At 37.9% G+C, this 21,935-nt stretch overlaps 2 protein-coding genes across 2 annotated transcripts in view; both read right to left on the minus strand.

Annotated features, from left to right (window-relative positions):
* Window positions 1-289: 289 nt before the first annotated feature.
* LOC122968674 (tripartite motif-containing protein 16-like) lies at window positions 290-2,425 on the minus strand. The gene has a single exon (XM_044334068.1). It carries the CDS (start codon window positions 2,423-2,425, stop codon window positions 758-760), a length of 1,668 nt encoding a protein of 555 aa, XP_044190003.1. The 3' UTR covers window positions 290-757.
* Window positions 2,426-6,272: 3,847 nt separating this feature from the next.
* Window positions 6,273-21,935, minus strand: part of atp8b1 (ATPase phospholipid transporting 8B1) — a 37,754-nt gene continuing 22,091 nt past the window's right edge. The window contains exons 11-30 of the mRNA XM_044333772.1: window positions 21,259-21,347; window positions 20,779-20,969; window positions 19,876-19,960; window positions 18,817-18,940; window positions 17,200-17,243; window positions 16,813-16,969; window positions 16,330-16,518; window positions 15,369-15,481; window positions 15,041-15,205; window positions 13,818-13,929; window positions 13,305-13,380; window positions 12,516-12,648; window positions 12,149-12,277; window positions 11,863-12,019; window positions 11,532-11,755; window positions 10,710-10,793; window positions 9,945-10,190; window positions 9,551-9,689; window positions 8,871-9,001; window positions 6,273-8,085 (exon numbers count right to left, since the gene is read on the minus strand). Of these exons, the coding sequence (XP_044189707.1) occupies window positions 7,852-8,085; window positions 8,871-9,001; window positions 9,551-9,689; window positions 9,945-10,190; window positions 10,710-10,793; window positions 11,532-11,755; window positions 11,863-12,019; window positions 12,149-12,277; window positions 12,516-12,648; window positions 13,305-13,380; window positions 13,818-13,929; window positions 15,041-15,205; window positions 15,369-15,481; window positions 16,330-16,518; window positions 16,813-16,969; window positions 17,200-17,243; window positions 18,817-18,940; window positions 19,876-19,960; window positions 20,779-20,969; window positions 21,259-21,347 (2,822 nt within the window). The 3' untranslated portion in view covers window positions 6,273-7,851. The remainder of the gene's footprint in view (window positions 8,086-8,870; window positions 9,002-9,550; window positions 9,690-9,944; window positions 10,191-10,709; window positions 10,794-11,531; window positions 11,756-11,862; window positions 12,020-12,148; window positions 12,278-12,515; window positions 12,649-13,304; window positions 13,381-13,817; window positions 13,930-15,040; window positions 15,206-15,368; window positions 15,482-16,329; window positions 16,519-16,812; window positions 16,970-17,199; window positions 17,244-18,816; window positions 18,941-19,875; window positions 19,961-20,778; window positions 20,970-21,258; window positions 21,348-21,935) is intronic.

Here is a 21,935-nt window from a genome sequence, read left to right on the forward strand (position 1 = left end):
AGACTTGTATTGCTGCTCCATTAAGGTCCATGCAGTGGAACAGAAAATATTGCAGCACCAATGCAAATATACATCAAACAGAAAAACTATAGACCTCATGCCAGGTTACAATTTCCAACATGAAAAAAAATGTTTCTGCAGAGTCTCTTTTTTCAAAGAAATCGAAAAAATCATATAAGTTGTAAAATTTTGGGTTACATTTCAGTAAAATTCAGGTAATATATATACATGCATATATACATGCATACATACATACATATATATAGTGAGAGAAAGAGAGGGAGAGAGAAAGAGAGAGAGAGAGAGAGAGAGAGATGCACATTTTTAGTATCATTCTTTGTTTTCATACTTTCACCCTAAAAGATAAACCTGTACACTGTTAACACACATTTTATGTTTTAAATATTTCATACTATACTTACATTTTCTGAAAAATTATTAAAGTTCTTTATAATTATGTCACTTAAGAGAGGAAAACATACAATAATTACATCCTGTTACTTTTTCGCTCACATAGATTTTTCTTGTTCTTCTTATCTATTTAATTGAACTTTTTTAACACATTTTTTTATACCTACAGAAACTCAATATCTCAGCCCTGCTGTTTGACTGACAGGTGACGTTCAGGAAGGGCAGTGCAGAAACATCACAACAAAGCGAGCTGAGCAACAATGATGGAGACAAAAATTTTGTTTGTAAATTTCAATTTACAAACCGAAAACTGATTCTCACCCATCACCTTGTTTATAATAACTGTCTATTTGAGCTCACACATTTCAACAGAGTGATTAAAGCCATAAATCCTGAATCCAGCATAGAGTGGCTTAGTGAATGTGGTCTGGACTCTGTGGAGGAGAGTCATGGTGTCAGAGACGCTGTAGAAGGACAGAATACCTGCTCTGTGATCCAGGTACACTCCTACTCTGGAGGACTGAGGGCCTGAGATATAAGTTCTGACTTTATTATGAATGAATTCATAACTCTCCTCTGAACACTGTAATGCCCAAGACCTATCATTTTCTCCAAATCTACTTTCACCTCCTGTTCTGCTAATATCCTTGTATGTGACTGCTACTCTAGTTTCGAATTCTCCCTTCTCCACCTCCCAATAACAACGTCCCATCAGACTGTCTCTACCCAGGACCTGCTGCTGTTGGGTGAATCTGTTAATGTGATAAGGATATAACTGTTTCTCTGTCATCACTGTTGTTTTTTTGTTCCCCTCAGACAATAACAGCTGTACATGTACTGTGTTTGGATCCAGTTCGATTTGACAAGTGTATTGTAAGAACTCCTCTCTGGTCTTGGGCTCTGCTTGTGGAAGTAAAACATCCGTTGATATCTCTGTCAGTAAGATCTTAGTCCATTCCTCAGTAAAAATGTCCTGTAGTTTATCTCTGACTTGCGACACAGCCACAGTCACACCGTCAAAGTACCGCAGTGGACAGAGTTCGATGCTGGGTGGGTTTTTGGATTCACTGAGATGTGACAGTGAGGGGTAATTGTGTAAAAAATGGATGTGATCATCCGTGTGTGAAAGCTGTTTCAGTTCAGCATCTTTCCTCCTCAGATCAGTGATCTCCTGCTGCAGTTTCCTCTGAAGCTCTTTGGCTTGACTCACTTTAATTTTCTGCCTTGATCTGATCTGTTGTTTCATATCTGAGCTTCTTTTCTCAATGAGACGGATCAACTCATTGAAGATCTTCTCGCTGTCCCTCACTGCTTGATCAGCAGAACGATTGATGGTCTCCACCTCCTGCTGAAGTATCTTCACATCATTTTCTCTGTCCTGGATTCTCTGCTGGAATTTTTGCTGAGTAATCTTTACATCTTTCCGCTTCTCATTCCTTTCCTCTGAAGCTAAGACAGTGTCATGGTCTTTATGTTCATCCATGGAGCAGAGATAACAGATACAGTGCTGATCAGTGCGGCAGAAAATCTTTATCACCTCACCATGATGAGAGCAGATGTTCTCCTGAAGCTTCTTGGAGGGGTCGACCAGCTTGTGTTTTTCAAAGGCAGGAGATTCATAGTGAGGCTGGAGGTGTTGCTCACAGTAAGAGACTTGACACACCAGACAGGACTTGAGAGCTTTCAGTTTTCTCCCAGTGCAGAAATCACAGGCCACGTCATCAGGTCTGGCATAACGGTGACCAGCCAGAGCAACTTGGAGGTCTGTCTTCTTCAGCTCCTCCACTAAATCTGCTAACATGGTGTTTTTCACCAGGACAGGCCTCGGTCTGAAGGTCTTTCTGCACTGAGGACAGCTGCAGATTTTCTTCTGATCGTCTCCATCCCAGTAGCTTTTAATACAGTTCATACAGTAGTTGTGTCCACAGGGAATAGTCACTGGATCCTTCAGTAGATCCAAACAGATTGAACAGGAGAGTTTTTCCCGGCCCATCTTAATTTCATTCTGAGCCATTTCACCTCTCAGACAGCAAATGTCAAATAGTTTCACTTTCTCATACAAGAGAAAAGCTGATCCAGATCGCCTATTCTTATGTCCACTTGCTGACATGCACTGAATGCATATCAGCACGTCATAGCATGTTGGTTACACCCATCTGTAAACTTGCAGATCTATCAGGTCACATGAAGGAGGAAACGTGGACTGAATGAGACTTTTAGCAGGTAGAAGAGGGAGGAGTTATCTAGCTCAGATACATTCCAGGAAGAGAGCAAGTCAGCATGTTTTTATAGCCCCGATTTACAACATGAAGTAAGTTTGGGACATCAAACTTTCCGAATTCCACCTAAAAATACATTCTGTTCTCAATACACAACCTAAGCTTACCCTGCTAAGATAATAAGTCACATTTTAGGTCAGTGTATTAACCTTGTCCTCTCAGCATTTCAATCATTTTGTTCTAAATGGTCATGATTAAACAAATATGTTCCATACACCAATATCATTACCTTTGAATAATAATATTATATCATTCTAATAATATTATATATTAATAATATTGTTTATTATCATTAATAACTGACAAATAATACAGATCAGGACAACTTCAAAGTCCAGTTTTAATGATTTCCCCTGGATCCATTCTTGGTGAAGAGAAATTTGTCTTTGTCTGACTACACAAATGAACCTTTCTATAGAGTATTGATTTATTTGTGGCAATTACATTTTTTTGTATGTTGTTTCCTTTAACTTTTACATACATTTCCAGTATTTAATCATTTCTTGCACTTGTGCAGCTCACCAGCAGGCAGGTATACAGGCACAGCAGTGATACTTCACTGTCAGGCAGATTTATGATGTGCCCTTTCGTTTTCTCCTTATTAGCTGCTTAACACTCAGGTATTCTGAGTATCAGCAGAACTTTCTGTTACCACTTTTGGACTCTGAGGCCCTGAATAAATAAACCAATATACTGTAATGTTTGTTGTGCACTAAGTCAAAGTTAATTTTCAGACTACTTTTGTAATTCTTCCCAGTTTAGCTGAAACTGTTGCAACAGATTTATGTAGCTCTGCTATCAGTTGTGATAAGATTGATTATATTGGAATAGTTTTTTATAGGGAGTGTTGCATCCACAGCAGTCTCCACTGGAATGTTGTGTAGGTGTACTTTCTAGTCATTTGATCTTAATTTTTGACTTTCTATTAAAAGTCAGCTTGTTACAATCTTGGGTGTTAGTTTAAACACGTAACCTAGGTTTCCACCCAGGGAATACAAGTGGAAATTACAAGGAGCTTCTAGTTTTATTAGCTGAGATATATATTTGTTTAGCACCATCTCTACCAAATACAACAGCCTAGTCAAACAGGAAATACTGCAAATTCAAACCTAAGTATCCTCCTTCAGCTGAAATCATTACTCTAGGCTTTTAACTCCATGAAATGTCTACAGACAACAGTTTCCAGACAGCAGCTTAGGCCTCTGTTATCCTACTGAGAGGGTGAGCTATAAAGGATCTAGGGAATAGTCACTAGATCCTTTAGTGAGATCAAACAGCTGAGTTTTTGTATGTCTGAACTAAAATATCTGGACCAAATTAGACTCAATGCATTAAAGAACATAAAACAGAGGACTTATCAGTCTTTCATTCCTGGAAGAGGAGTAGTTTGAACTTTGACTGTGCATCTTACCTGTCCCTGACTAAAACATCAATTAAAAATGAAATAACCTTTATGATCATCTTACTGGTCTTTTTTTCTTTTTAGCCCATATGGAATAGGAAAAAATGTTATGGTAGTATTATCCTTTAATACTACACCTGAAAGCTAACAGATGTTTTGTTTCTGCTTTTCATTTGGGTTTCTATTTTCATTTCCATACCTTTGGGCCCCTACTAAGCAACTTTCTCAAACTTTCCCTAGCTCCTTCCTCTATGTGCTCAGGGACTATATGACCCTACAGTCAGCTTGTTATTATGATATTATTCCTATTTTGCTTCATTATCATTAGTAGACCTATTGCTATTATAGTTATTAGTGGTTTTGTTTGTTTAAACTAATGACAGATGGACTGGGATACACATCCAGTTTAGAGAGTAGCTTTCCAGACTGGCTGTGAAGCAATTCCTTCATAGCGTGACTACTCTGTAAAAAATGGGGGACAAAATCAACAGTCCTCGTTCTGTGCAAAGATGCATTCTTAAGTTCAGTCAGAGGCCTCAACAGTGTGAGCAAGTTTCTTTCCTGGTAGTTGCATTTCCAGGACAGCAATAACGACTACCAGAATGCAGGTATCCACTCAATTTGGATAATTGACACTGCTTAGGCTTTGGCTGTACTTTTGAATGCATGTTTACACAAAACATGGAGGGGTTTGGATTTTGTCCCCTATTTCCTTTGCTATAGTCACGCCAAAAAGGAATCGCTTCACAGACAGTAGGAATGATTACAGTAACTAACCTTTCAACACATATATGGCATATGAATACTATATTAGGATCAGCTTGGAAAAAATCTGAATACTGAACAGCAGAGTTTTTCCTGATCCATCTGAACTCCTTGCTGTGCCATTTCAACTCAGAGACAGTGGATGTCTGAACTGAAAGGCAGTTAATAGTGTCATTAGGTCAGTCTTTGATTTATCGCTGGAAGTGTTTACAGTCACCATACAGCAAAGATAATTTTGTACATAAAACTGGATGAGAAAGTGAAACATCAGAAACATTTATTGCTCACAATATTTAACTGGAAACTTACTGCAAAGATGAATATTGCTATCATGTCCACACCCAGTTCTCTCAGCAACACAGGTTCGTCTGCTTGGACAAGTTGAGTGACTTAATCGGATTAAAGTTATCTATGCTGCAGGAGACGCCGGTCAAGTTCTTAATAATCATGATTTTATCAAATTTGATGTTCTGTTTGGTGAGCATGACTGCTTGAAGAATTTAGTGTTCTTTACTTAGTGTTCCTAATGAATTTAGTGTCCTTAAAGTAAAACCACTGCTGTAACATTCATACAGCAGCAGTAATGATATATGTGACTCTCAGTTAGGCGCTGTGCACAGTTTACCCACACACAAGAGTAACTTCACTAATTATTTGTGCTTCTGTTGAAGTAAATAATTAATTCAGGTGCATGAATCAACAGAATATCATGTTACACGGTCACATTTGACAGTGTGTGTATGTGGCACCTTGATAAGACTGTCAAGAAATTAACAAAATAAATGAGCAAAAAATGATTCAGTCATGTTAAGGAGATTATTACAGGGAGTTTCCAGTGCCTGCATTATTGTGCACACTAAGACATACCCTTATACTGAATGCAACCTCTCTAGACTAGACTCTCTAGAAGTTAAGTGAACAGATAAGTTATATGAGTAATAATTATTAACCCCCTCATGTAATAAATGGCATTAAATGAATTTAGCAGTGACATCTCTTTCCAGAAAGTGTCTCTGTTACTCTGTATAATCCATAGAATAGACCTTACAGTTTTCATAGGAAACAGATTAGTGAGATCTGTGGGAATTCGGTTTACTTCCAATGTATTAATACTTATCTTGCTTTACTTTTTATTTCACTAGATATTGCAGATTTAATTTTAAATATAGTCTTCTTTCACACAGATTTTGCTTGGTCATTGTTTGTTTGGCTTATGTTGTCAAACAAAAGGGAGTATTTTGTGGAAATACAGGCTTATATGCACCAAAATAAATTATGGATAAATGTATCATTTGGGCATCATAATAAAACTCTATTATAAGTTATATTATAACATTAATTATTATTATCCAAACCTTATGTTAAATTTAAAATCACCACAGTCTGACCAAAATGTGAGGTATGACACACCACAATAAAATAAACACTGGCTTTTATTAACAACCATATGATAAAATACCATCATAGACAGAGACCAAAATATCTGCTGGTACAGTCAACAGTCCTGATCTACTACCTCCATTCATTCAGTAATAAAGACATTATCTGTATACAGTAACATTAGTGTGAAGGGGATACAGTAACAGTCAGAACAGGAATGTGCTAGTTTTGGTTTAGCACTGTTTATCAGATATTCTAAATCTGGTTATAGGATCCAAAAAACACAAACATCTTCTCTGAGTTCATTGTAAACAATCAGTGACACACACACACACAGAAAAAGTCATTATTTTTGACAACTTAAGGAACAGGTGATTTAACATCCAATAGGGAAAAAAACCCCCAATAATCAAATTAGTCAAATGAAAATAAACTTGTGATTCTTTTCCCCATTAGAAGATGTACTTAAGAAACACCTGGATTTACTTTCTGCAAATTGTAAAAGCTTGAAAAGATGTTGTGACACTGCTGTTCAAGAAAGACAAACTACAGCTCCTTACAAGTTCCCTACAGAGTGATAAAAAGGTGAGGTATTGTACAAGTGATACTAGAGTCCAGCATTGAAAGAGGTATTTAAAAGATTTTAAGGCTGAAACAAAGTTGAAGTCTATAAAAATTAGTGATTACAGCACCCATCTGTAAGGACACTTGGGACACAGCAGAGGAAAAAGATCACTATTCACAATTTATTTTTAAATTAAGACACACTTTATAACATCCTACCACCTTGCATAGCCTGGCATAGTAACATCCAACTATTACTTATATTAAAACATTAAAAGAGGATACCATGACATATTAAGTTTTAGCCCATTGTTTTGAACATGAGGGAAAATGTTTGAGTTGTCATCTCAACGGACAAAAATAAAACTATAGAGGTTGCGGTCTGATTTCATGTAGCTTACACTGGTGAAAACACTAATATATCAAGTGCTCTGCCAACACTGGGCTAAAAATGAATGTCAAAAAGTATCACATTAAACGATGTTACAGCCAGGGGGACAAACTGACTAAAAATAAAGCTTTATTTTAAAAATCCTGAGTTAAATGACATTGTCAGTCACACTGTCGCTGTATGACCTCAAACCCCCGGTAACGGCGGTCGTCTCTTCGGTGAGCTTTGTGTTTATTTGCATTTTAACAGAGAGTCTGTGCATAAGAACTGGAGGCTGTGGAGACGGAGTCGCTGACTGGAGCAGAAATGCAGTACATTCAGTAGCACTTCATGTAACTTTCTGCACATTGGCTGTACCTACTGTTTTATCTGGATTTACCTTGAATCATCAGTAAAAACTGGTAAACCAAGCTCTGCATTTCAATCATTTTCATCAAAAAGTTGAGGAGCACTAGTTGTGTTGCAGAACCTTCTACAGCACTTAAATACACCAAAGGAAACTCCCAACAAGCTGTTGATTCTGTGCTGAGCTTCTGATGTTGACCATTTCAGCAGAGTCTCCACAGATAAAGATGAGGACAAACCAAGCGCTCCTTGCACTTTTCAAATATTTACAACCGCTCCTGCTACAGTCTTGCCCCGTCTTCCGCTCAGCCCCATCAGATATTTTCAGCCTCTCTCTGGGGAAACTCCCTGATGCTGTCCTGGGGTCCACCACGGGCCTGTGGCCGCCGCCTAATGCTCCGCCCAGACGAGATGAGGTCGGCATAGCCTCGGGAGTGAGAGAAGGCGTAGGCGGAGCGGCGGGAGCGCCGACCACGCTGGAAGGCTGGTGTCTTTTTCTTCTCCTCCTCCTCCATCTCCATCTCATACTTCTTCCTGTTTCTCTGAATCTAAGGGAGGATGGGAAACAAGCAGGTAACATTACAGAAACAATGTTTTGTCATTTTTTCATTTTGTGGGAAAGGAAAGGTGCTGGATTGCCTCTATTTAGCTAATTACATTTTATGACTGACTTCCATTCTCATCCTGTCCATATCTTAATTTGATCAGGTAATTCTGATACTTCCATAAAATGTAACAACTTCAGAAAGACACAGCAGACAGTACAGTCACAGTAAAGACTCTCTTTTTTTTGGTTTAATAGCCTTCAGCCTTGTCTGGTTTTGCCTATACAATCATTTGATTACAATTACTTTACAATCTCCCTCTCCCTGTATGGAAGCCCATTTATGCAACTTGAAAAAAAAACAAAACAAACACAATCCACATTTTGTTTTGTTTCTTGTTTGAGATAATAATAATAATAATAATAATAATAATAATAATAATAATAATAATAATAATAATAATAATAATAATAATAATAAATAGAGACAATTTTTGATTATAGTTAACAGCCATTTAGGGAGATTCCTTCTAATATAAATTATGCATTTACATATATGGAAAATTCTCCTCTATGATAAAAGTTTATTCACCAACAACTGCTGTTACTCCTATAATAAATATACAATAATAATTAACCTTTTTAAAATTGTTGACATACCGTATGTAGTTATGGTCATTATTGTTCTGATCCGTTGGGTAAAGTATATAAAAATATAGTATGTACTATTTCAAGAAGTCAAATCAACATTTCTGTGCAGGCTGGTAGCTTGACTCCCAGAGGTCTTACCTTGTCTCCTACAGAGGGCCAGATGGTTTTATGGAGGAACTGGATGCAAATGACGGGCAGCAGGCTGATGCCCACTGTCAGGATGATGGTTAACCACAGGTAAGGCTGACGCAGCGCGTTCGATGCTGCACCTACAAACACAAAATATACACGTTAATAGAGTAGTGAAGAGGTTTGATGTGGTATTTAGCGGCCCACAAAGACAGACCAACTTTTAATTGGAAGTCAACTATCAGTCCCAAAGAGCACTGCTTTAAGAAACATCCAATCAGAGATCTTCAAATTCTGCTGCTGGACAACTAATGGGAGAGTTGAGCTTGGCTTAACTTGGATAAATTAGACAGTTTGGATTTTAGATCAATTCAACAACAAAGCAATATTTTCTTTATCATAGAAACAGCTTATGGGTAGTGTTGTATTTGAAGCCATTCCAAAGACCAAACTGAGAAACCAAGGAAAAAATATGATTCGTCAGGAAAGAAGTAACATTTCTAACTAATGGCTAGTTGTCCAGGAGACTCTTTGGTTTCTGTGTTTGGGAACACTGAAGTTTTCAATAAAAATGAAACTGTAAAAAATTTTTAAAAAGATGCAAATTTACAGTGAGAACCTCGAGGTTTCAGGAAATGTGTTGATTTCTATCAACTGTGCCACACTGAGGTGAATGGTTGGTGACTGACCGGTGAAGGTGAATGCTGAGGGGAAGATGACGTGGATCCCAGCACTGTGGATGTCAAACATGATGCCAAAGTAGATCGCTATGCTGCCCAAAACTGCAAAGCAGTTGACAAAGGTCCAGTAGGAGGTATCCAGAGATATCTGACAAACAAGAAGTGAAGTAGACAACAAAGGTCAGCAGGATATTTACATTAAAAAAATCCATACTGTGAGGGTACCATATATGTATTGTGGATTTGATTCATATCATCTTATTGAATCTGAGCTGAATTACAGGTGAATCCAATCAGCTAATATTGGAATGCTAACATAAATGTTACAAGTCAAATGTCAGCATGTTATCATCAAAATATTTTTTAACATGCCTAACAGAGTTGTTAGAAATCTGCCCCTTACCTGCAGGTTGACGGTAAAAATCAGCGACGAAGCGGTGACAACGGCGAAGGACTGGTAGTCGGAGGGGGCTTCTCCATCTTGCCCCATGGTCTGCAGGAACGCTCCGTAAGGGATGAAGAAGATGATGAGTGAGACGAAGATGCCGTGGAACAAGCTGATGAAGAAGTTTCGGTAGTTGAACAACACTCCCTGCTGGCCAGGCAGGTAGAGTTTGGGGAATTTCAGGCTCAGCTTGTCGTTAACATCCTGCAGAGGATGAGGAGGAGGGGATCAGTTAACAGAGTTCAGGTTGTCACTTATTGAGCAGAAGAGAACGGAACAGATTTCCAAACTTTTATAACAATGCATTGTGAATTTCAAATCTTTGGTATTTATCACAACAATATATGGTAGGCTTTGAAAAAGCAAGATCATAATGATGGCCAGAGATAAATAAAAGCAATACTTTACTTTTAGGAAAAGTAAGTTTTATTTATTTCAGGTATTTAAAGACAGTAAATGTGATCAACTCATTAATCCCATTATGTGATATGAACCTGAGAAAAGCCAAATGTCTTTATTATTATCAAATCTCAGCACATTAACATGTGTCTTAGCTTATATCTTATGTATTAACTGTCGGATCAACCAGTACAATTTTAACTGTACTTTGCCATGAATTTGGACATGAATTTTGGATTGACATTACGCTAAAACTGTAAATGCAAAACCAACAACAAGCTTTTTCTGTACTGTGTTTGTGTCCATAACAAAGCCTGTTTTTACCTGGTCGAGAAGTCCAACTAGTAGAACAGGTAAGCTGCTGTAACAGAGATTGTAGAGAGTGATGAACCAGTCCTCATAGGCGACCTGCACAGAGGGAAACAATCATTCAGCATTTCTGGAGATCACGCTACGCCATCAGCATCAAGAGTTTTCTTGCCTTCTCTAACATAGTTTGACAACTTCTACAGTGTGTTCTGTAACGCTGACCAATAGGAGCACAGAGAGCTCTTCCACACACAACTGTAAAAACTGAGAAGCGAAGGAAGAATGATGTTGTTGGAGCTGTCAAGTTGAACAGTGAAGTCGGTCCCTGGCACCTAACTAATCAACTTTTTACATTACGCAAGACAGCAAGCTATGGTTGGTTGGGGTCCAGCATGCAGTCTGTCATGTCCTACAGCCAAGTCACTGCAAGAAATTATGACCCTATGATTGCCTGATACCTTAATGGCATTAAACCATAGTCAAAATCAAAACTAATTAGTGTTTTAAATGTTAATTTAAATATTACTTGACGTGATCTAACTCCTCTTGGGTTTTGGTGTTGGAAACTACTGGCAAGATCGCCATGAAATGTGCTTTGAATATTCATGGTCCTCATAAGATGCATTCAAATTATTTTAATGACCACATAACCTTTCTTCCAGCACCGCCTAGAGGCCAAAATTTAAAGTTACACACAAGAAATATAATAATCTAATGGTCAGGTTGCACTTCATGTGATTCTGTCCACCTGGATCATGTAGAAAAGTCTAATTATTTTGGCCTTATATCACATGAATTGGATCATGGGTCAAACAAACTTGATGCTGTGCTGCTGACCTGTGACGAGTATCCACTGAAGAAGGAGTACCAGAAGTGGACCAGCGTGAAGGCAAAGTTCTTGAAAAAGAAGAAACGGAGGAACTTGCACATTCGGATGTAGGACCAGCGTCCGTGCACCAGCAGGAGGCGCTGCAGGTAACGGAACTGGGCGAAAGCGTAATCGCTGGACATGACGGCCTGCATCCCCTCCTGACCACTGATACCAACACCAATGTCTGCAGCTGGAGGGACAGAGAGAGAGAGCTTAGATTCAATTCACTAAAATATTGCATGCAAAAGAAAATATTATATGTCTTTCAATGTGAACAGAATCTATTCATGAGCTTACTCTTGATCATGTTGACATCGTTGGCTCCGTCTCCAATGGACAGCGTCACAGCCTTCTTGTACTTCTTCACCAAACTCACCACGTTGGCTTTCTGCTTTGGCGTGACACGACAGCAGATGACTGCCTCGCACTCGCAGGCCATGTCCACAAAGTCAATCTGTAGAGGGAAAAAAGACATTCCACTGTGTTTGTGATCATGTAAACCATTATGAGATGCGTTGTCCATTTAAATAATTAGCCTGCAATCATGTTCCACTTTTACACTTTTGAATTTATTAAGCTGTACCTGTCTCATCTCCTTCTCCCAGTCGTTCATTGGCTGTCCATCCTGAGGGCTGCTGGGAGGCAATCGCTTTCCCAGGCGATGAAGACGTAGACGACGACGTTTCTTCTTCTTTTCATACAGAATCTCATTCTGAAATATATGTAGAACAAATAAGCATGTAAAAGTTACACCAGGCAGACAAGATGATTTTGGACAAAATACACAGTCAAATGATTTGCAGCCAACACAATGAATTATGGGAAAATGAGAAAAAAAAAATTCCTACGGAGTTTGGGACACTGGCTGCATTTCTAAATATTACAAAAAGCACTAAAGTTACTCATTTATCATCATTTTAAAATGAGTGTTCATTGTGAATTTAACTCACCAGCCATCCTCCGGTGATGATGAGAGCGTTTTTGCCTGGCTGGGGGAAGAACAGATCTGCAGGTGTCTTTTTGCCTCGACGGTAAGTTGGAGGCTCATTTCTCCTGTTGGCCTGACGAATCCTCAGCTTCTGACTGGAGATACAGAAACAACAAACTGTGTCATTCACCACATTGTGACAACCTGAGACCCTCATGAGCTGTTAAGGCTGTCTTCTATTGAGATACAGTGTGTTTACATCTTATTTTGATTGATTATTTTTTGGCAGTTTGCCTTTATTCAATAGTGATAGTAAAGACACAACCAGGAAAAATACAGGGAGAGGGGAATAACAGGCAACAAAGGTCCTCGATTAGAATTGAAATGGGGATGTTATAGCTACCGTGTATGTTATGCATTCTTGTGATAAATCCATTAAAATGTTGAAATCTATGACACATGTAAACATAACAAATATTGATTACACAGCCTTGCCTGGATACCTTGCCTTAAATAAGCTCATGTTACCTTCAAACCCAACAAGTAAAACTAGTTTTGAAAGTCTTGAGCGTGCCAAATTGATGTTGGTCATGTTTCATTGCTTATACATTCAGCTTCTTATTTTCATTAATATTTTTTATTAAAACAAAAATACATAGGCTTTAATAAAATAAATCTTCACCTGGGTGCCTCATAAATCCTCAGCTTAATGACAATCTCAAAAACTCTGATCAGTGGAGGAAAAAAAAAGGCTAGCATGCACCATGACCTCTAGTTAATTTAATAGCTTTCAAGGATTGGATGGACTCACTTGACGTCTTCTCCGTAGTGGATCTGCATGTCGTCTGTCAGAAGTGAACAGGAATATCCGATGTTCTCTGCCGTTTCTGGGGAAAAGATAAAACAGTAAAGAAAAAAAACAGGAAAAAATATGGCACATGTCCTTTCAGTCTTAATCTTTACTAGCAACAAACACAGATGCTTATGGCTGTTACAGCTGCATGACAGTGGTCTGATCAGATGATTCTATTGATTCAATGTGACCCAAAAGGGAAACTTTTTCAGTCACTTTTTAAATCATATTCCCTATGCATCAAATTAAGGAAGAAGCAGCATCTAAACCCTGTATCATAAAACTGACAAGTATTTAATTTTATTAAATTGCTGTCAATCCAGTTTAATGTGTGTTTGTTAAGAGGCTGGTTCACTCAAAACTATACTGTAACCATTGTTATTTTTTCATTGACACATGAAGCTATATTGTTTTTTGATCGACTAACATTATGACTCCACCTCTCTGCTCTGTAATCTGAGGTGACTGTACCTTTCTTATCTCCTGTCAGGACCCAGATCTTGATGTCGGCCTTGGCCAGTTTGGCAATGGTCTCTGGCACTCCGTCCTGCAGCTTGTCCTCGATGGCTGTTGCCCCAATCAGCTGAACAGAGGGACATTGCTGGTTAAAAATGGCTCTGCCTCCTCATTTTTAACTTTCATGGATTTGCATCAGAAAATGCCACAGATTTTCAGTGAGTTTTTCAGCAGGATTTTTTGAAAAGTGGCTCCTGTCAGAGGACACTTCTCTGCTTTTTTGTTGTATCTCTCTCCTCTGCTGCGCTCTGCTGTCTTGCTCTGTGACAGGGATGTATAAATAGCTGCAGGTCTGTGTGTCTGGTGTAGCTAAACTTTGTATTTGTTTTCGAATAAAAGTGGAAGTAGGCGTAACAATCCTGTTTTTAAGCCAAATAATTTTTCTTCCTCAACAAACACAGATACAAATAAAAATTCTAGGCTCTCTGCACATCCCGAACAGTGACACTTTAAACAAGTTGCCACTTTAAACTACAGTCCAACAGATTAGCTTTTTTTTCCAAATGAAAAACACTTACAGTAATGATTTCCATACCCCCCAAATGTACACACTACCTAAGCTGTTGAAATTGTCAGCAGAATTTGTTTACTAAACCCTACAATTCTTTGTATGCTTTACCTGGTCTGGTATGACCAGTAGCTTATGGTGGCTAATGTAATACAAACTTCAGGTAGATATTGTTGTATAGCTGAGTCAGTTCACTGACTTTGACTCTTTGCTACTTGAACAACTGTAATGTTATGTTTTAGCATTTAAGATGATCCCATAGTTGTCTGTTACAATTGCAACGGCTCAACAAAAGTTACATAGTCTTGTTTACTAAAAGTAAACACACTTAAACATTTGTCAGAGTGTGTGGGTGTGATTTGCAAGAGAAGCAAACAACCTCACAACCATCTTCAGATTTTGATTCAAATATTACTAAATCCTGAACGGTGCACAGAAATGGTTAGAGGAGTCCCCACCCCAATGAAAAGAGCACAGACACAAAAAGTACAGAAAATCTGTCATCTGTTTTGAATGAAATCCAAAGTACAGCTACTGAATTCACATTTCAACTAAGCAAACTTCCTCAGCTGACAATGTGAGATGGTTAAACACACTGGAAAAAAGCTAGTAAGTGGACCTTGAGTTGGGATTTATCTGTCAAACTAAAGCTTAGTTGTTTTCCACTCACCAACAGGTTGTTCTCGATCTGCTCGTACACGCTATCAAGGGCAGCTTCTCGGTCACCCAGGGACACTTGGGCATCTTTGTGCTTCCTGGACCAGGCTTCGTACTCGTCTATGCTGATGTCTTTGTAGCACAAGCACAGCGTCCGCAAGGTCTCGTTGGCAAAGGTCTGTAGCATAAAAAGTGTTCATCCACAGAAATGAGAAAAAATAAGCTAGGTGTAAGCATGTCTCAACATGTACTGTATGTCAACTTTTCCACATATTTCTGCTGTTCAGTGATATACAGCGATGGAATAAACTGGTGGAAATGAGAAAGCCATATGAACTCACATCCAGAGCAGTCTGAGTAGTGTCCTTGTGTCTGGAGTTGGGGGAAAGTCTCTCATAGATGACTGTGTCAGCTCCTTTACAGTAGAGACGAATACGACCATCAGGGAACCTCACTGAGAGAGAAGAGAGATGGTAGGAGGAGGATAGAGGATTAGAGGTGGGGCAAAGTCTTTTTTTTTTGCAAGTCTATAGGAGTAAAAATTTGGAACCAAGGGTACTCCAGAGGGTACCTCTGCCACTGCTACGAGATAAATGGAAAGATTGTGGACCAGCTAAACTCATTCGGAAAAATAGGATTAATGATTTGATTTAAAAAAAATATCCATATATTTGTGTTGAGGATGAAAATAACCATCGAGATTGGTGAAATGTTGATCTTTAGTAAATGTATCATAACAATAACCAGTGAGCTACCAACTATAACAGGCTGACTGCACAGTACACACCTGTCAGTTACAACACCTTAAAGCTAAGTGTTGCTATTGAGCATGCATGAAAACTAATTGGCAAGCTAGCAGAGAAGTCAAAAAAGCTAGATAAAAGTAATGGATAAATGGTTTAAATAGTTAGCTAAGCAAGGATAAACACAACAATTAGCCAAAAGTAATCTATAAGCATTTGAAATAATTAGCTAAAATTATTAGCTAATAGCTAAAAGTAACTTAAACAATTGAAATAATTGGCTAAAAGTAATGGATAAACTGTTTAAATAGAAAGCTAAAACTAATGGCTAAACAACTGAAATAGTTTGCTAAAAGTAATGAATAAATAGTTAAAAAGGTTTCCAGCTTCTGACACTCCAAGTGGTTATTAGGAATGCAAACCTGACCAAACCGACCTCATTGTTGGTTTTGGTCTTTTCATGGGATTTGTTGACAATAAGAAAAATATAGAATATCAACACACTTATCCTTTATCCACTATTATTCACAAGTGTGTGTGTGTGTGTGTACACTCGTACAGATGATAGACATGCGCTTGCGGTCGGAGTTGAAGTCGAGCAGTGCCAACATTTCGTAGGTGGCCTCCTCCTCCATCTCCCTGATGGTGATGGTGTCCTGGGTACGAGACAGAAACACGTAACCGAAGTTCCTGGCTGCTGTCACTAGGGCGCCCTCATCAGGAGATGCTGCCTGGTACACCAGTTCACCTGAGAGAAAGATATAAAGATTGCATGAGGAAGTCATGTCTGATGCAATACATGTCTATAACTCTATATTTCATAGTAATATTGTCATATTGTAAAATAAATGCAATATAATATAAAAAACAACATAAAAAATATACTGCTTAATGCAGCTTTAAGGACAACTCCTCTTTAGGGCATGTTAGGGTTGAATGACAGGAGCTGCAGCCTATCACAGCCAAAGTGGTTGCTTCTTACTCGTCCCACCTTCGCTCCGAGGCTTTTTCCCCTTTGCCCAAATTAAGATTTTAGGATTACCATCTTGGTTCTCCGCCATGACAGTGTGGCAGAGGGAGAGCAGTTTGAAGAACTCTGTAGCGTCTTTATCCTTCCTGGATCGAACATAGGCGACCAAGGAGTGATCCATGAATTGAAACTTTTTGTCAGCGTCCCGGTTCCAGCTCCAGTCCACCGGCTGACGGGAGACAGGAAAATGGTTTTGAAAACTACAAATGCAGATTATCATCCATCATATGCTTCAGTATTGTGCACTTAGTACTTCATTAGTATCTGAAAAACTGCTTTGTTGAACAATATTAACTTATAGTTTGGCTAATTCATATTTTCACTTGCAAATGAAGCATTCGATGATGCTCAAACTAATATCAAAAAATTTCTTCTAATGTGAGTATTATGATGTTTTACCCTTCCTCTGTCCAGCTGCACTCCCTCGGCAGTTGTCGGGTCACCTGTGGAGAGGAGAGCATAAACTTGAAATGACAAAACCGCAGATTTTCAATACTATGATTGAATTCTGGGAATTATAACCCCGGCATTTCCTGGGATTTCTCTCCAAACACTTTTGGCATGAGACACCCACTTTCAGCTACTGTCTCAAGCTCTTACCCTGCCTAAACATAAACTTATGACTATGGAAAAAAAAAAAAACATCTGATCATCTAAAATGATTTTTATTCTACAGTTTTGTGGTTAAAATCTAATTTCATTTATGTAGAGAGGTCCTGGGAATCCAATGACATATTCCCAGGAATCATTTTATTAGTGATTATAATAATGATAATATCATTTAAATCATGGAAAATCCTTCAACCCTATAAAATGCAACAATGGATAACTGTAAAAACAAATAAGTTCATAGATTGCCATTATTAAGCAGACTACTAGAAATCTTGGTTTATTTTTTGATGCAGATCTCTGTTTTGATGATCAAGTGAAGAATACTGTCCATTCATGTTTTTTTTTTTTTTTACCTAACTCATGAACATCTGATTTACAGTACATAAAGTCATACATGCTTTTATTTTTTTTCCCCACAGACATGCTGTCCCTGTTCTAGACAACTTCCACTGGCTACCTTTTATTTTAAAATTTTGCTGACTTTCGAGGCATTAATTGGCCTTACTCAAAATATACTGCATCACTTTTTATTGACTCCTTATATGCCTAGTTCTGCTGGTTATTCCCAGATCTCACCCAGAGTTGAACAAGGAAGTACAGTGCCTATTGAGATCAGACAGACCACAACTGTTAAATCACTTCCATAAATATTGTTTTATACTTTTGAGGATATTTATTTTTTCTTCAAGTTTCACAAGTCTTTATTTGCTATTTTATTTATTATATTTTTTATTTATTTATTTTAAGTTTATTTTCTCTCTACTTTAACATAACATTACATCACAGTTTGTAAAACAGTAAAATCATTTGCAAACATATGCTCTTTGTATCTTTTACAACCATTACTCAACAATCTGTTTGTTCTGCTCTTATCTATAGTCCCACTCCTTCCTGTAACAGCCAGCCAGTTTCCCTAAAGGGATCATTACAGGCCCATTTCTCATCTTTCTGATAACACACTAATGTCAGCAGGTGCAGGCAGGGAACATACGAACCCTATATTCACAGCATAAACTTGATGCATGTGTGTAACATCAACTTATGTTAAAAAACAGAATCCTGCATATCCAGGTGCACTGCAAAAAGACAGTTGTCATTGCAATAATGAGCACCAGGTGTCCCTCTCTCACTTTCAGATCTCCTTTCTTCCTTCTCTGTTTACCTACACAACTACACCTCCCTGGGTTTACTGTATCTTTCCATTCTTCCTTCTCAGGTTTAATTCACTGACACTGCTTGGGTTAGTGTGGGAATTCCCTTGAGCAAGGCCACATTTAGAGATCAATATCTCTGAGTCAAGCACCAATACTGCCAGCATTAGAGGCAGAGTTCTCACTGGTTCACCTCTTTTAAGGTCTTTTGAGGAATTAATTTATGTTGGATTGATATAAAGCTAGACAGTACCGTAGCTGCGTCCGGCGATGGTGCACTTCTTGAACTGCATGACGTTCTGTGTCAGAGTTCCCGTCTTGTCGGAGAAGATGTACTCGATCTGTCCGAGCTGCTCGTTCAGGGTGGTGGTTCGAGCCTGCACAAGGGTCAAGAATTGATTTAATGAGAGGTTTATCCAAATGATGCAGAGGGAAAAGGTAGCACTGCTGACCTGCTGCTGCTACAAGTCCTACTTTTTACTTGGAGTGCTGCAGTTTGGCTCTGTATTGTTTAGACAGGTAAACAAAACCTAAGTGTGAAGAGTCATTCTTGACCTTGGGAAAAGTAGTTTGACAAAATAATGGTCACTCAGGGTCCACTTAGTAGCTTTTTCTGAAAAAAGCTTTTTCTGAAAAGCTAGTAGGAGGACATTGAGTAAAGATAATGTTGTCATAAAAGGTTTGGCTCTCTTAAGCAAGAAGTTACATTATTAGAAAATAGATTACTAAAACTGATTCATAATATTCAATTTCAATAGGAAGAAGAATAAGAAGAAGAAGAAGAAGAATTTTTTTAAAGATATACTGATTTTTTTATTATTAATGTATGTTATGTGCAGTAAAAAATACATGAATATGAACTTTTACAATGATGACTCATACTCTCTTGCATAAATGATTAGTAAAGTTTCAGGAAAATAGAACATAAAACTAAGTATGTTAATTATCACTATATACTTAAAATCCATTCAACTAAAAATAAATAATTTGCAATATATTGTGCTTCAGCCTACAGATGAAGCCACAGCTAGCCGAGTCCACTCAGAACATGTCTCTAATGTGTTATTTGCTGCTAACATGTTCATATCAATAAACACCTTTTTTGCTACTGTCCACAATTTTTGTTAAAGCACAACAGTTCAGGAAGATTATTATATAAACAATTTCAAAAAAAAGTTCTTATACATCAAAAAGTCTCACAGGAAAAAAAAATAGTCCATGTGCAGGATGTGATGTGTTTGACATTTGGAATAAAGTCCGGATGAAATACCAGGAAGTTAAAACTGCAGTGATAAAAGCAGTGATAATGTACCTTAGCTGGCGTGTCTTTCTCTGCAAAATACATCTGCAGGTCCCAGTTGATGAACTTACTCTGGCCCAAACGAATCACCTCCACACTGAACACAAAACAGGAAAACAGAGATTTACACACTGGACTGTAGTCAGTTCAACAATTATTTCTAAATAATAAAATCTGAATGTGATTATCTGAGGTATCATCTTTTGTGTCTCTGCTAGTCTACATTGACATTCCTACTTTTCCCTCCTACATTGACAACATTATTGTCAAAATATATGCCTTGTCAGCAAAATGAAGAAATGTTCAGGACTTGACTCTGACTGGAGTCCACATCATGTGACCAGAGTCTACAATCCTTGTCAAAACTCAGTAAGTGTGGCCTGTAATCAATTGCTTTTCTTGCCAAGTAACAGACTGACACTCAGTGAAAAAGTGATGAGGACAGAGAGGAGTAAACAATAGTTCTGTCAGAATGTGGCCTCTATCTGATCTTCAGGCTACTGCTGCTCCATCTATATTTGTGTTGGTAATGTGAAGTTACAGTTTGCACTTAGTAAAATCCTTAGACAGAGAATGTGCTTTTTTTAAACAACTAGAAGAACAATACATTTAAGTACTTTTGGGTGAAATTTTATTACTATGAGGAGCCAGAATCACAAATTGTCAAATCCTTTTCCATTTCCACTAAATTCAACAGCCAGCTAATGGCATTTTTGTGAAATTCATCTCGATAACTATCAAGTATTCGTTGATTACCATTAACCAGTCACACAATTGTATATAACATGAATCTCCTCTCTGGATCTTTGCTGCCATGGTCATAAATGAAAACCATTGTTTTTGGTGACATTAAGCAAAGTTACTCTCTGAAAGATTGTAGTTATCAGAGAGTAATAGCACAGTATATTTGCTAACCTGACATATAGTGAAATTGGCACCATGGTATTGAGGACGATGATGTATCCCCAGAAGCTGAGGAAGCCTCTGTAGGAGGCGTCCTGGTTTTTGCCATCGTACAGATACCAGGCCTTGGAGCCGATCTCCTCGTACCAGAAGGTGTGACCGATGGCCAGACCTGCCGCCAACAGAATCAGCAGCACAAAGATCTACAGGGCAAACAGACACACAGGTACACAATGAGCAACTATTACAAAGACCAAGTAATGTGAATAAAACAAAAAATCTATTTATGTAACCTGTTGTTTTAAAAAGTGAATTCATGGTCAGAAAGAGACAGCATGCAAGGTAAAATGCATCAAGTAGAATCCAACAGAGAAAAGTCTCTAGAATATGCAGCCGCTAGGTCTAAATGATAACAGACGATAAAAGCAGCTAAATGATGAAACTGAACATTTGTACTGATGGTGATGAATGTCGCATCTGATTCAGACTTACAGTATAAACCATGTAGTTCATCAGCTCGTCAATTTTAGTCCTCTTGAACCTTGTCTTCCCGCCGTTCCTCATGATTTTGGTGTCGGCACCTTCAGGAAAATAAAACAGTGACATGTTTTTATTTATCACTCATCACTCATAAATTATTCACAATCACCATCAAATGTAATTCGCTGCGACTGAACACTTAATGTGGATTGGGGCTGCAATTATTGATTATTTTAAATTTTCTCAACTAATCTATAAATCATTTAGTCTATGAAATGTTAGAAAATAGTGAAAAAATCTCAGGGTCCACAGTGATGTCTTCAAATGTTTTGTCCAACCAACCGTCCAAAACACAAAGATATTTAATTTACAATAACATTAAACAAAGAAAAGCACCAAATCTTAGCAATGGAGAAGCTGGAACTAAATCATTTTTGGCACTTTTGCTCAAATTATTTAATTGATTATCAAACTGTTGCTGATTAATCTTCTGTTCATCAACAACTGATGAATGCACTAATCATTTCAGCCCAAATGTGGATTTTTTTTCTTGCATTAGGAAAAAATCATCTAGACCAACAGACTACATTTAAGGGTTATTTGATCCAATAATCGACTTTCAATCAAATTTGAAAATTATGTGCTATAATGTTTGTTTAAAAATAAAATTAATGTGATTACTTTGCTAT

Source organism: Thunnus albacares, chromosome 18, assembly GCF_914725855.1.
Source record: "Thunnus albacares chromosome 18, fThuAlb1.1, whole genome shotgun sequence".
NCBI classification, from domain to species: Eukaryota; Metazoa; Chordata; class Actinopteri; order Scombriformes; family Scombridae; genus Thunnus; species Thunnus albacares.